At 36.2% G+C, this 15,800-nt stretch overlaps 2 protein-coding genes across 4 annotated transcripts in view; one reads left to right on the forward strand and one right to left on the reverse strand.

Moving 5' to 3' along the window:
* Nucleotides 1-1,506: 1,506 nt before the first annotated feature.
* On the reverse strand, nucleotides 1,507-3,917 carry LOC150076665 (STE20-related kinase adapter protein alpha-like). The gene has a single exon (XM_090386988.1). It carries the CDS (start codon nucleotides 3,587-3,589, stop codon nucleotides 2,249-2,251), a length of 1,341 nt encoding a protein of 446 aa, XP_090243114.1. The 5' UTR covers nucleotides 3,590-3,917; the 3' UTR covers nucleotides 1,507-2,248.
* Nucleotides 3,918-4,042: 125 nt separating this feature from the next.
* The window catches only part of LOC150076666 (Golgi apparatus membrane protein TVP23 homolog B-like), a 42,770-nt gene continuing 31,012 nt past the window's right edge, over nucleotides 4,043-15,800 (forward strand). Inside the window, exons 1-2 of one of the 3 annotated variants that reach the window (XM_090386250.1) lie at nucleotides 4,043-4,094; nucleotides 11,677-11,773. In XM_090386250.1, the coding sequence (XP_090242376.1) occupies nucleotides 11,706-11,773 (68 nt within the window). In that variant the 5' untranslated portion in view covers nucleotides 4,043-4,094; nucleotides 11,677-11,705. Of the gene's footprint in view, nucleotides 4,095-4,133; nucleotides 4,235-11,643; nucleotides 11,774-15,800 lie in introns of those variants that run through there. The other 2 variants (XM_090386248.1, XM_090386251.1) reach the window with 2 other exon arrangements.

Genomic DNA, 15,800 nt, shown 5'->3' on the forward strand with positions numbered 1-15,800 from the left:
CAGGCCATTCGTGTTTCTTCCATGAATTTCAACTAGTAATGCACCAAATATTCTCCCAACTCGCATGTTTTTTTAAGTTTATCAGAGGGGATCTCCTTCCTTCTGCCTCCACAATAGCTCTGACTTCTAGCATCATTCATAATACTTACTGTTATTGGGAAAATTGTCCCACCAGTTAGAATGCTGTAGAATAGCAGCATGGAAATTGAGCCAGTCAACAGCAGGAAAGTCTTATTAGATATACCTGCCCTTGGTATATCTAATAAGACATTCCTTGTAGTTACTTGAATTTTTATTAATTTCATTATATTTTTGGCCCAATGTGCAATCCAAAGTTTAATATTCATATTAAATACCAAGATAGGAACCAGAATTGTATATGAATATGATTAGTTAGTCTCAGTGAATGCACACTGAGAATCTTATTATTATAGTCTGTTCTCATGCCTTTTAGCAATAATGTTAAAGCTTTCAGCCAATATCTAAAATAACTTAGAATATTATCCAAGCTCAATGCCATTTATTTCTGTGTAGTAAATTTTAATTGAAAAATCTGCAAAACATTTCAATTAAAACTTTGAACTCTATAATTTGACATGAAATTTTGAATTCTTATGTTCATAGGAGTGATCCATATCTTAAATAAATATAAACAGTTGTTAAGCATATTATGGCATTAGTCCAATCATGGGGAATGTTTGTTCTCACCAAAGGTTGATTAAGCTTGGTTGTATGTACCCCTTAGACAAATACCATTACCCAGGGTTCACCAGTATCTTTTTAAATTGCATAAAACATCACTCAATAGGTGAATCCACTGTGCAATTAAAAATCAGTGACACTGCCAAGATGGTTGTTGTTTTGAAGCTTATTTGCTTCTTATCAGCTGGCAGGGGTCTTCTATTGGCAAACCTATGCCAAACATAAATAAATTTTACTTAATCTTAGCAAACAGCCAAGTGTTTATTTCTGGAAAAAAAAAAAAAAAAAACACTTAGTTAGTCTTTACAATCTGGTATCCCTTCCAACTGATTGTTGCGAGTAGCAGTGATTGACATGCCTACCCCGCTACGGTTAGGCTTAGGGTGTTCATCCCTACCTGTTTTAAAATCAGAAATTGAGTTCCCAATTTTAAAACAGTGGCAAGGTGGGGATAAATACCCTAAGACTAACCATAGCGAGCTTTGGCGTGTCAATCATTGCTATTCAAAATAATCAATTGGAAGGAGTACAGATTGTAAAGACTAACCAAAACTTCTATTATCACATGGAATAGAACATCCCCTTGATCAGCCTTACACATTAATGCACTTCACATTTTATTTCTCGCAGTCTCACATATAATAACATCCATACCTTGTTATAAAAGAAACACAGCAGTATTAATAGATATTGTAAAATGTAATTTATTTTCATCTAATTACATCAAAGGTAGAGATAAAACAGCTGAAAAGTGATGTGAATTTTCATTTTTTGTGGTTACAAAAATGTTGGCTGGATGGGTTGGGTAACATGACTAGGTTAATTCTATTAATTGCATCAAAAAACAATTTGGTAACAATTATGTCTTGCTTAGTTTGCCAATTATTTAATTTGTTTGCCATTAAAGAAAATAGCAACGTTTCATATCTACAGTAATTTTTAACACTTTTAGTTAGCTTATCTGATATAAGAGTATTCAACGTCACAATTTAACAAAACAACAAAAAAAAATTTCTGGTTATAAGCACAGTATATAAAATAGATTACTAAAATTTATGACAATTGCTTTACAGATCTGTACAAATCAACATCCAGGAAGGATATAATCAACACATAATCACATGGCTAAATGTTGATTTTATGTGGCACAAAAGAAGAAAAACAAAAAGAAACAATTATTTGTCAAATAGCCTTCTACAAGCAAAATGAAGCAATTACAACAAAAATCAACAACTAACTCTACAGGAATTAAATGGAATTATTAGAATGAATACCAGTCTACATGTAAATACAGGCTCTATATGCTGTTTTACTTTTTTACAATAATGGCACAACTTTACTTTTGGGTTGATGTTTGAAAATTATGCTAAACTTCCAATAATAAATTATGCAACTTCTTAAACATAAATGCTATCATATGTGGACAATAGTAAAAGAAATGCATGCTGAAATGAGATATAAACAAATATTTGGCTATAGTAAACAGTGTTTGGCTATAAATTCCATTTAAACAATACAATATAATACAAAAAAAAAAGAAGAGAGACTAGAAATTCCATGGATCATCCAATCCCAGATCTTCTAGCTGAGTTGAAGTGACTTCAGTCTCTCTTTCATCTTTAATAAGTGAAGGCATTTCTGATAATGGTGTAACAGCTGCTAATAAATCTAGCAATGTAACACTTGTTTTTTTGCACTGCTTAATAAAACTATGATTTATCAATTGGGATGCACTTGGCCTCAAAAGTGGATCCCTTTTCAGGCACAATTCAGTGAATATATGAAAAGATTCACTAAAAATACGTGTGCAGTAAGTGTCCATTATCTGTACTTCTTGATTTGGTGACTGGTTTGAAGAATTAGTGTTATCTGCATCATAAAAAAATGAATGTGCATCTAGTGGTCGAGGGTGATAGCCCTGCAATTTTTCTAACAACATCTGTGTTGGAGGCATGTCAGCAAATGGAACAATACCATTTGCAAGTTCACATGCTGTAATACCAAGACTATAAATATCTGATTTTGAATTATAGCCCATAAGATTCTGTTCTAAAAGTTCAGGACTCAACCAATTAAGATTAGCTACAGAGTCGTGAGGAAATGTATGTATAACAGGCTGCCAACGACCATTATGAATTACATTACAAGAATACCGAAGTCCAGAAAGCATGGCTCTTCCTGAACCAGAAATTAAGATATGGCTTGCTTTCATACTTCTGTGAATGAAACCTCTTCTATGTAAGTAGTCTAAAGCACCAAGAACATCTTTTAGTATGAGGGCAATAGCTGGCTCTGGAAAACCTTCTGGAAAATGTGAGGTCATAACATCTTTTGAGGAGCCATATGTCATTAATGGCATTATGGCCCAAACTTCATTGTCACACACAAAAGAACAGAAGTATGGCAACAAATTTTCATGTCTTAATTGCCGTATCACTAGAATTTCCTGCTGAATATATGTAATATCCTCAGAGCAACTGTCTAGATTTGTTCTTCTAATAGCTACATGATGCCCCGATGGTATATGCCTAGCAAGTGATATTCTTGCAGATTCTTTCATCCCTTTCCCAATAACAGATATTAGTTCATATTGACTAGAATCTGCTTCATATTTGATCATGGCGGAATCTTTGGGAAGCAGTGGTATTGCCTCAGACACATAAGAGGCTTCAGAAAGGGGTTGATAAGATGATTCGTCATGGGCAACTTGTTCTCCAACAGAATCCGTCTCTTGAACGCTCCTTGAACAGCCACAATCAGGCAAACATGACATTGAACTTCCTCGTTGGGAAGTGGCTTTTAACGTTAGCTGTCCTGAGTAGGATGACGAATGCTTAGGAACCACAACCAGGGAAGGATAGTTTGAACGAAAACACTCTGATCCCATTCAGGATGAACTCCGCATACGGTCGGTATATATTTTACACAAATAAATTTGCAATCAAATATTTCCAATAAGCACAATATTATGAAAATGCCTCACAATTAGTTGATACGCAAGCCTATGCATAAACTTCTAAAACCGATGTAATGCACAATTTGTGAATTATACTGCATCCAAAAATATATAGAATCAGAAATTAGGTTTACAGGTTTAACAAATGGCATCCATATATACTCATGAAAACAGACATCGCAACGATCAGTAGCGCTGTATATTTCGAATAAAAAACACAAAAAGGAAGAGGTAGGAAAGCAATACTAAAGTTACGAACTTGAAAATGCTTTAAACTTCTCCCGAATAAATTCATTTACTTAGTTCTTAACGCAAATACCCAGAATCCAACAGTCGCCATATTGACATAATTTTCAGATGTAGGCGACACCACCGGCAAAAAGTAGAAAAATCCGGCTTTCAAAAAGCAAAATTTCACATTTCATTCACGTCAGAAGTAAGTTTTTAAAAGTCATTTCAGTGATACGCAGAGACTAATAGAATACACGAATACGTGTGTTCAAAAAAACAATACATTTATTTATTTATTATTTTTTTACGTACATATTATGTAAGTGTGGCGGATACAAATAACAGGTGAGTGCAACGTGCTGAGATTTAACTTCACCGATGAGATGTGTGTTTGAAACGTGGCAACGTAACTTAAAAATTGGAGAATTTATATCTTTTATATCTCCTATATTATTAGTGAGAATAAAATATTTTTATATTATGTGAAAGCGATTACTTGGAGATTAATAATTAAATATCAAAACTTAAAAACTCAGACTCTTCGTATATTTGCAAATTATTATTGTTCGCTGCTCAGAAAAGAGGATTTACTTTGCACAGGCACGTACAAAAATAAAATTGTAGTTAATGTAAACTTTCGAATCCGTTTGGGGATACTGTTCAGAAGATTGAGACACCTGAACTCTTCTGATACAGGTTGTAAACTGGTGTTCTTCACAACAGAATGTTAAAGCGGATTCAAAACGTCAACTTCATTTGCAATATGTTTTTACTTCAAATGCAAAATATTTTTTGTCAGAACTTAAGTCTTAAAATTTTGTCTGGCACAGCATTTTATCGTATTTTCCACATTACCCTCTCCCTTCACCTAGTTTAGCAGCATTTTTGTTGCAGCTCAGTTTAGAGACTGGTTCTCTAAATTATTGATTTGTTTCGTAATAAGATATTGCTTACCTAAAATAAAATAATAATAAAATAAAAATTATAATCTTCAAGTAGCTTCAAAAAAGGCGTTTTTAATCAGGTGCAGATACAGTTGATTCTTTATTTTTAAAACTTATTTTTAATGGACCGTATTTCTGAAATTAAAAAAAAAAAAAAAAATTCTACATTACTGGCATAGGTTTGTTCTTTTGAGGAGTTTTATTGTTATTTTTAAAGTTCATAGTGTGTATTATGCCTTTAAAGCGAATATGTAAATTTGAATGCTGAAAAAAAAAACTGAGTAACTGCCAAAGGGTAAACTCTATTCTATATTTTCAGTTCGATTCCAAAATATGAAGACCTTTGACTAGAGTTGCTTTAGAATCTGAGGATTAAAATAGCCCCAACACATTTGTATAAAAATAATACACAATAAACTATAGGAACTGTTATGCCATGTGACCTCTCACCAGAGTTCCCAATTTTTATGATGATTGTTAAAGGCAATTTTTTTTTATGTGCATTAGTAGAGGCATATGATGCAAGAAAGCAAGCTTATGCAGCATCAACCAAAAAAAAAAAAAAAAAAAATGCTCCCATTTCACACCTCCTTTCATTCCAAATACCTGTCCAGATCAGCCTTAAATTTATTTAGGCTATAACTTCTACAACAAAGGATGGAAATCTGTTCCACCAACAACTACCTACTGGCTAAAGGCAAACTTCCACACATCTATCCTACATCTGTCTTTCCTCAATTTGAATATATCCTCTCTCAGGTGATTATTCTGAGCAAGATCTCGGATCACCTTACAGGTGCCTAGTCTCCAGACACTGTAATTTGCAAAACTTAAGCCTTTTTGTAAGACCAACCCTTTGTTTCATTCACTAATCTTGTTGCCCTCCTTTGTATTCATTCCAACAGCTCTATATCCTTAAAATGAGGCCTCCAGACCTATGTACAGTACTCAAGGTGTGGCCTGACCATTGCCTTATATAAGGGGATAATCACCTCATCCCTGCTAGAAAAATTCCTGTATATCATTGACAAGACACCACGAGCTACTCTTGCAGACTGTCTGCACTGCTCAGAAAACTTCATATCTGCCTGCACAATTACCCCCAGGTCCTTTTCGTTCCCTACCACTGTCAGTGTAGTACCAAAGAGTTAATACGTTACTTTGGGGTTACTGCTTCTCATATGTAGTACTTTGCATTTGCCACCTCAGCCCATATGCTCAACTTTTCTAGATCCTGTTGCAGCAACGTACTGTCATTAGTGTCCTTAACAACCCTGCCAACCTTCGTATCCTCTGCAAACTTGGACATTAAGCTTGATATACCATCATCAATATCATTTATAAATACAGAAAACAACAATGGATACAGCACTGAACCCTGAGGGACTCCACTAATAACATTAGTCCACAACGAGTATTGTCCATTGATTACCACTCTATTTTCTCCCACTCAACCATCCCTTTATTCATAGCAGCAGTTTGCCTCTAATGCCACACTGCTCCAATTTGTTCAGCAGTATTCCATGTGAACAGTATCAAAAGCCTTTCTAAGATCCAAATATATGATATCAAAGTTATTCCCTGCAAACAGTTCCTTTGTTACCACATCATAGTATCCAATCAAATTGGTCAGGCAAGACTTTCCCTTAACAAAACCATGCTGTGTCTGAGCTATATTTGGGTTTGGTTTGGAGTTTATTGGCGCATCAGCAACTGAGGCTATAATGCGCCAAAGTGTGTCTGAGCTATAACTGAAGTCTTGTCTAGATGATCCTGCAGTGCTTCTTTAACCAGTGCCTCCATTAATTTTCCTGGAACAGAAGTTAAACGAATAGGTCTATAATTACTTGTGTCACCCTTTCATCCTCCTTTGTGAATTGGGGTCACATTTGCACATCTACAGTCCATGGGTACCTACCCTGAGTCCAAAGAAGCTCTCGTAATTATGGCTAAGGGTTTGCTTACTTCCTTGGCTGCCTCCTTTAATATAACTGGACAGATCCCATCCACCCCGGGGCCTTTTTTATGTTTATCTTCAACAATTTCTCTTCCACTTTACTCTCAGTTATTACAAAATCATCTAGCTCACTGCCAGAGTTTAATTCATCTCTGGCATTCCCCTCCCTGAATAACTACTCATGTGTGAATGTAGATGCAAAATACTCATTTAGTTTGTTAGCCACCTGAGCAGGATCATCAACAGTTGAGCCATCAATATCCAGTGGACCAATCTGATTCATCCCTTTCCTTCTAGAGTTTATATAGGTAAAGAACTCTTTACTGTTTTTCTTTTCATCCTTTGCCAAAGATTTCTCATAATCTGCTTTTGCCTGCCTAATCTCCTTTGTGACTTGGTTACAGACCAGCTTGTATCTATCATAGGCTTCCATGTCACCCATTAATTTATATGTATCCCATGCATTTCTCTTCTCTGCCATTTGTCTCATTAGTTCATCTGACATCCATTTAGGCTTAAACCTGGAACAGTATTTCTTAGTTGGTATGTAAAGTCTAGTAGCTTCCAAGATAAATTTTTTGAATGCTTCCCAATTTGAATTTCCTATTGGTAACATCATCAGTTGGTCTCACCGTATGGAATTTTAATACTGTCTCAGACCACCATAGTCGCCTTTACGAAAGCAAAAACCCTTCCCTTTACCCCTGATGGCAGTTACCTCTTTGAGTAAATACCATTTCAGCACACTGTGATCACTGCCACCTAGTAGTTCCTTTATCTGCAGATTCTTAATGCATGAAGAATCGCTACTGATAATCAGATCAAGAGTACTACTCCCTCTAGTTGCCTCCCGAACATGCTGATGTAGAAAACAATCATCCAATAAATCCACAAAAGCCTTGCTAGTGTGTGAGTGACCGACCCACAAATTCCATTCAATATCTGGGAAATTAAAATCCCCCATTATAAGACTCTCTGATTTACTGGCCCGCTCTATTTCCCTGTACAGTTTCTTATTATACTCATCAGAGTCATTAGGCCTATAGCACACTCCTATTCTCAATTTTGATCTCCCAATGCTTATGTCACACCAAACTGACTCGAGCACTGTCCAGCAATGTCAACTGGCTTCACTTCCTTGGATTTTATGTGTTTCTTAACTAATAGTATAACCCCTCCTCCCTTCCTATCTTGTCTATCCTTCCTGTATACATTGTACTCCTCAAATTCCAGTTCTGCATACCTTATATCTGTGTGATACCACGTCTCTGATATCCCAACAATATCTGCCTTTGATGTTTTGAGCAATACTTCAATTTCCTCAAATTTAATTGATGAATTTGAGGTATTGCCTCACATGTAAAGTGGCTGTCAAATGGCAAAAAGGACAGGAAGTTTAACACTGAAAAGTACTAAATTAAAAGAAAAAAAAGCTACATAGATCCTATGGTGATATTTGGTTGTATGGTCAAATGTCACCGGTGTAGAACAGTGTGTAATTTTTAAAATAGATGTGTGACACAACTGAGGGAAATTTGGAACGGGAGGAGGACTTGGTTATAGACACTGGAACTCTGACTTATTGAAATGCACATGATTTCAATAAGTTAATGAGCTGTCCTAGCAGACTGCTTGTTGAATTTTGTCAGCAGGAATAATCATTCCATTGTATAAGGCAATGGTAAGGCTGGAACTTGAGTATTGCATACAGGCCTTGGAAGCTTTATTTTAAGACTGATGTGGATCTGCCGAATGTGTGCAAATTTTGTTTCTTTCACTAATCAATGAGACTAGTAAGGGAAAAAAGGGTTCTCTTACCAAGAAAGACTTCAGTTCTTCAAATTGTACCATCTGGAATCTGGGCCCTGTAAGGAGATCCAATTGAGTATTTAAGGCTTTGAATGGAATGAGTAGGCTAAATGTTGATGGCATCCTTATTATAGCTCTAAGGGAGAACAAATTTAAATTGAGGAAGCATTGTGGCAGAACAGATGAGTAGAAGGTTGCTTTCAGCTAGAGGGCAGTTGATTGTTCTCAATGATAACAAACCTCCATGTGGTACTGTCATAGTTATTAACTTCAATAAATTTAAGAAAGAACTAGACATTATTAGCCTGGTCAAACAGGTGATGTGAGATGGTTTTTATTTTTTTGCTAATGCTGTATAAGTTTGCAAATGATGCAAGCTAATACAGCATTATATATACCAAAATTTAGCAATACTGACGCTAAATTTGGATTAACAAAATTTAATTTTGTTAGTGCTCTCCTGTAGTGTATACTTTTTGTTTGTTTCATTTATAATTATAATTTCAAATGTACCAATGGGAAGGCACCTTTAAATACTATCAAGACAAAGAATTTTGATTGTTTTTTTTCTTTTTTCTTTGCACTGCGACTGGGTGTAATTGTGCAGTTGGAGATGAAGTTCTCTGAGCAGTGCAGACATCACCTGGATAGCTCATGAGGTTTTTTCAATGATATACAGATTTTTTGCTAGCAACAAGCTTGGTGAATGGAACAAAGGAGTGTTCTTACCAAGAAAAATTCAGTTCTGCAAATTGTAGCATTTGGTGACCAGGCACCTGTGAGGTAATTTGATCGAAGTGTTTAAGGCTTTGAATGGATTGAGCTAACCTCAGTGCTAATGGGATTTTTCCTCTTGCTCAGACTATGTACATGAGTCGACATAAATTCAAACTGAGGAAGTATGGTTGCAGAATAGATGCACAAAAGTTTACCTTCAGCCAGTGGGTAGTTGATTGCTGGAACAAAATTGCATCTGTTGTTGTGAAGCTAATAGTTTAAATAAATTCAAAGAACTATACAAATTATTGGAGAGATAATGAAAAAATTAAAGGGAGGAAACGTTTTTTTTTTTTTTTTTCTTTTTTGCTGATGCTATATAAGCATTCTTTCTCGCATCATTTGCTACTGCTAATGCTACTCAGCGACACTGATAAAAGTTTCCCCCAAAAGCCTTACATAGTTCCTCAAGTCTTTATTTAATCCACATGGCTTTCAGCCCTCCTGTCATGCTTGAGCAGTGCAGACACATATGCAGTTTGATGTTTTTAAGCGTGGTCCTATGGTTTCTAACAAATTGTCAGTTTATGTGTGCTTAATATCCTTTGTTTACACATTTACCCTCTTTAAAAATCTGATAGTCTGTTAGTGACATAATAGTTGCTCCTGGCTGACACTGTGGTTCTAAGTCAGTGATCTGTATTGTGAAATAATGTTACCTGTTTCACTGACCCAACTGGAGAAACTCAGTTACTGTTGACATTTCAGAACTTTCCATCATGCTTGGCATAAAGATCTTCTAAACAAAACTTTTGTTCCAATGGCTCACATCTGGTGAGAGTGGGATTGGCAAACCAAAGGTCCTGAGCTGGATATCATCATTCTTCTCTTCTTGCTTTCTTCGTGATTTCCTTCTACTCTCTCTCTTCTCCCCCCCCCTTAAGGTAATACAGGAATTTTTTTTTTTTTTTGGCTGGTGCAACATAAGCCTGAGGCTTCATTGCACCATATGGCTAATAATAATAATCTTATAATCTGCCTTCCACTTTTTGAAAATTCTTGAATATACAAAATAGTAACAAATTCTTGTAGCTATTTGTGTATATTCACTCCCAAGCCTCTTTAACACTAATTCCTGTTAATTCTCTGCTAGAGAAGGGGGGGGGAGGAAATTTAATTAACTTGAGTACAGCACTTTTAAAAATCCTGTTTTGCCTTATTTCTTTCAAAACAGTGTCATTCCTAAGGCTCAACTTGAATATTACTCACATTTCTTCAATGTTAACCACAGGCTGCAAGAATTAAAAACATTGGAGGAAGAAAGGGATCTGGGAGTTAACAGGTGGATATGAAATTTTATGAGCAGTATAAACAGGCAGCCAGGAAAGCCCATGGTGTCTTATTGATGATTATTGAATTATCCTGTAGAGATATGAAGGTCATTGTCCCACTGTATATGGCAATTTCAAGCCCACATTCAAGTATAGAGGGAGACCTCATATGAAAAAAGACATTGAGCCTCTTGAAATGGTCCAAAGATGAGCAACTTTCATGGTGAGATCAGCAAAAGGGCAACCATATAAGGAAAGACTGTATTTGTGAGCTACAGAGCTTGGCACCAGGCACCTCAGAGATGACCTGATTGAGGTTTATATAGCCCTGAGACGTGTTAGTAAAATGAATGAAGGCAGAATTTTTACTGTTATAAAGAATTCCAAAACTCAGGAGAATAAATTAAAATTAGAGGGAGAGGTTTAGATTTTCTTTTAGTCAGCGAGTTGTTGATTGCTGGAACAGATTGCCTTCACAGATAGTTGAGAGGCTGACAGTTTGAATAAATTCACAGATCAACTGGATAGTTAACTTAGGTGGTAGATGACTTTCATCAACCGGTGAAATACCACCACTTTGCTTATTGGAGGCTTGAAGTGGTGAAACCCATGTTTAGTCTCTAGAGCAAAGTTTCCGGCATCCCTCTCCTCCCATACTTCTCCTTCAACCCATGCACGGTACTAAGTACTATAGGTTTTGATACCTTTCGTGTTTGGGGTTTTCATAAAAAAAAAAAAAAAAAAAAATGTGAGGAGTGAAGCAAATAATTTGTATTTTTTTATCTACTCTGTTTTTTTTTTTGATGGTGTTTTTTTTTTTTTTTTTTTAGCCAGTGCAGCAAAAGCCTGTGGCTTCCTTGCACTATATGACTATTATTATTACTATAACTATATGAAATGTAAGGTCCACATTCAAATTAATTTACCAGATTTTAATAAGCTGGCCATCCTGTGTAATGCAATTTAATATTTTAAAATGTTTCTTTTCGTATTTAGTGCTTTAATTCTATATACCATTACTGTTACCAGATGTAACCTACTAATATGGTTCATTAAAAATGGCTAGAGAAGATGAGGTGGCCCTCCATTTCACTGATGACTCTGAATTGAAGAAGCAGTATTTCAGGTATGAGAACTTTTCAGTGTTTATTCCTTTATTTAATGATAGAAAATTATAGGTGTTAACGGAGCAAATTGTTAATTAAAGTGATTAGGAAAGAAATTCAGAATGTGTGAAAGGACTGCAAAAGTAACCTGCATGTTTTAAACAAGGAAATTTCATAAAATAGTATTCCAAATTGTTTAGTGTAGTACAAAATGGAATTTTACTTGTTTTCAATACCAGATTTCATTAAAATTTATTCAACTCGACCCCCCCCATCCACCTGCATACATATAACAGTACCACTCAGTTAGTGTGGTACTGTTATGTGGATAAGTGTCAAAGCTAATAGGGACATTAGCAAAAATACCCATTAAAGGTAATAAATAAACACTCTTTAATTGTCATGGAACATAGATGTTTGTTAGACCATTCGTTATAGTACACAGGCCAGCTAGACTTACATGTAGAAAAACAAGTGACAGAGACTGCTTATGAGGGAACAGAGTAAAACATATCAATTAGCAAATTTAAGGGCATAAAAGAAATTCATAATATGTAACTACAGTTGAACTTTGTTATAACGAGCATCAAGGGACTGACAAAATTTCCTCACTATAACCGTTAATCACTATATAAGTGATGAGTTAAGTCTACCTCCTATTTTTTTTTTTTTTTAATTCTCAATAACTTGATAAAAAAGATTAAAAAAAACAAAAGAAATATTAGTATATACCTACATATTATTTGAAATAATATTCAGTTTTTAAATCAATCCAGCCAAGTGTTTTTTTTTTTTTTTTTTTTTTATGTAAACCCCAAACACAAGAGGTATTAAAATCTATAGTACTTAGTACCGTGCTTGGGTTGGAGGTTGAGAAGATGAAAGAAGATATTTGTTGATATTGGACTTGAACTTCTGTAGACTGTAATTTTCAGGAAATACGTATGAAGGAAGGTTGTTTCAGAAAATGAAAAGTTGGTTCTGTGAGTTTGAAGTTGGACAGTAAATGGATGTTGGCTGGTGGTGGTACATGTTCGGACTGTTTTGAAAGAGAGAGCAGGAACTATAGAAGCCAATTCAGAAGAACAGTGCCCATGGAAATACCTGTAGAAGAGGCATGCAGCAGAAACAGTACATCTCTGAGACAGCGAGCGGAAAGACTCGCTGTCTCTCCACCCGGTGTCTCATAGATGTACTGTTTTAATTAATGATTCATCTCTAATGAGATGAATCATTAATTAATTAACCTAACTGCCCTCTTCTGAATGGAAATCAAGAAGCCTGAGAGAGAGGTTTTGGGGGCACCACCCCAGATGTGGGAACAATATTTCATGATTTATAAAGAGTGAACAGCTGTTTGGAAGAAAAGTAACGCAGAGAGCGAAAGAGAAAACTAAGTTTTTTAGATGCAGAGGAAGCAATATTTGTAATGTGCTTGTGCCAAGGGAGATTAGACGTCGGGGTAATCCCCAAAAGAGATATATCATTTTGCCTAGAAATCGGAGCATCACCAAGATAAGCATAGGAGCAGAAGAATCCTTTTTGCGAGATATAAGACAAGACTGAGTTTTAGAAGGATTGAAATCAACTAAGTTGTCTTTGCCCCACTGGAGAATTACCTGGAGATTGGCATTTAAGGAATTGGTAGCAGATTTTCGAGAAGTTGAAGCTGATTGAGCAGGGCAAGGTTTCTCAAAATGGAAAGTGGAATGCAATGTGCTATTATCAGAAAACTATGGATAGGATTTCCAGTTAATGGAAGAAGGGGCATTAATATACAAGAGGAAAAGAGTGGAGGAAAGAACTGAACCTTGGGGCACACCGGCATTAGTGGAGAAGTTAGAAGACAGAGCCATCTACCATCACCCTCAGTGAGTGATCAGAGAGAAAACTGGATAACTAATTACAAAAAACAGTTGGCAAACCATAAGATGGAAGCTTGTTTAGAAGACCTTTATGCCAAACACGATTGAAAGCCTTTGAGATGTCAAGAGCAACTGCTTGTGTTTCACCGAACTTTTCCATTGAATTTGTCCATAAATGGGTAACATAAGCCAGAATATCACCAGTGGATTGACACCGACAGAATCCATACTGGCGATCGTTGATCAGATGGAAGGTTTCTGGGTAGATTAAGAGTTGGCGGTTAATTGATTTCTCCATTAATTTAGAAAGAGTAGAAGTAATTGCAATGAGATGATAATTGGATGGGAGGGATTTATTACCCTTTTCAGGAACTGGCTGGATATGAGCAAATTTCCAAGCAGAAGGAAAAACACTTTTGGAAAAAGGTGCCAAAGAACAGGAGTAAGTTCAGGAGCACAGGTTTTGAGAACAAGTGGAGAAATACCATCGGGAACTGGAGCTTTCTTAGCATCAAGATTCATCAAAATCCTTCTGACATCCTTTTGACAGAAGACCACAGGAGGCATTGAATGCAGTGTGTTTGGGAATGGTGGGAGGTGTTTTACCAAGATCATTAATACATGAATTGGAAGAAAAATGGGATGCTAGCAGGTCAGCTTTATCCTTCGCTGAAGTGACAACAGAACAATCTGGTTTGGACAGAGGTGGGAGCAGAGATGGGCAAAAGTTGCAGCCAATAGCTTTAGCAAGAGATCAGAATGCTCGGCTACCATTAGGGCAAGAAGCAAGTTTTCTACTCTTAGCCTGTTCAAACTCTAGTTTGGACTGATTAATAACTGCTTTTCAATTGTTGCGAGCTTTGGTGTATGCAGAAAATGAAACTGAAGAATTGGAAACACGCCAATTACAATATGCAACGTTCTTCTCTTGAACAGCCTTAGCACATTTATTGCAAAACCAAGGTTTAGATAAAGGGCGAAATTTTAAAGTGGAGTGTGGGATAAAGGATTCCATTCCTGCAAGAATAATTTCACTGACACGATCTGAGCAAATGTTGACATCAGAAGTTTTGAAACAATAATCCAACCAAGGAAAAGAAGAAAAGAAATCTTGCAGGTCATCCCATTTTGCATTCTTGTAATGCCAAACAATACAAGGCTGGGAATAACCATGAGATAAAGGCTCTATTGGAGAAGAGACAATCACCAAGTTGTTGTCTGTGGTGCCTAAAGGACCTCTCACTTCGACTGTACACTTGGAAGGGTTGTTTTTGAGAAAAAGATCAAATCATGTTAGCATACAGCTAACACGATTTGATCTTTTATGGTCATGATTGTCCGGTATTCTTCTAGGTAAATGAACAATTTGTGCAAGGTCGTTAGTAATTGCAAAAGCCTGAGCATCTCGACCAGCTGGGTCGGTGTGACTAGAAAACGGAAGTCAGCTGGAGTTGTGAACATTAAAATCACCAAGGAAAATTACCTCACTGTTGGGTAAGTTGGACTGGAGAAAGTCAAGTTGCAAAGAGAGGAAGTCAAAGAGCTCCAAGTGATTAATGGAGTTGGGAGAACGGTGGGGACAATAGATGAATTTGATACAATGAGGTAGAGAGATTTTAAGCTAGAGAAGATCGAAAAGAGATTTCGAATTACCAAGTCTCTGACAGGGAATATCGTAACGGACATTTTCACGAGTACCACCTTTGAGGCGACAAGGAATTATACAGCAAATAATTTTCGCAACTGAGGTGAGCAGTAGTTGAATCAGCTGATAACCGAGATTCTGTAAGAAAAAGTAGAATGGGTTTGGCAGACTGCAAGTGAAAATGAACATCATTGAGATTAGAATTCAGACTATGTATATTTGTGAAATGAATTAGGAAGTGTTTGGAAGGTTTAGATCTTTTCACAGATAAGCTTACTCTATTAGTTTGACAATTTATGGTGTATTCAACAGTAAGAAAAAGTGGGTGGGATATATTGTATGAAGTAATGAAATTTTTGGATATGGCATACATGTGGTAAGAATAAACCCAGATCCTTGACATAACGTGGCCTCGACAATGCTCCCCTGCATACACACTACTCATACTCCCTCCAACCACTATCTGGCAGAGTAGAGGTAGCTAGATAATACACTAGCTGATCCGGAAGCCTCCTAGAGAATTACCAATAGATTCAG

The sequence above is a fragment of the Mastigoproctus giganteus genome, chromosome 12, assembly GCF_048544385.1.
Source record: "Mastigoproctus giganteus isolate SK-2022 chromosome 12, ASM4854438v1, whole genome shotgun sequence".
Classification (NCBI taxonomy): domain Eukaryota; kingdom Metazoa; phylum Arthropoda; class Arachnida; order Uropygi; family Thelyphonidae; genus Mastigoproctus; species Mastigoproctus giganteus.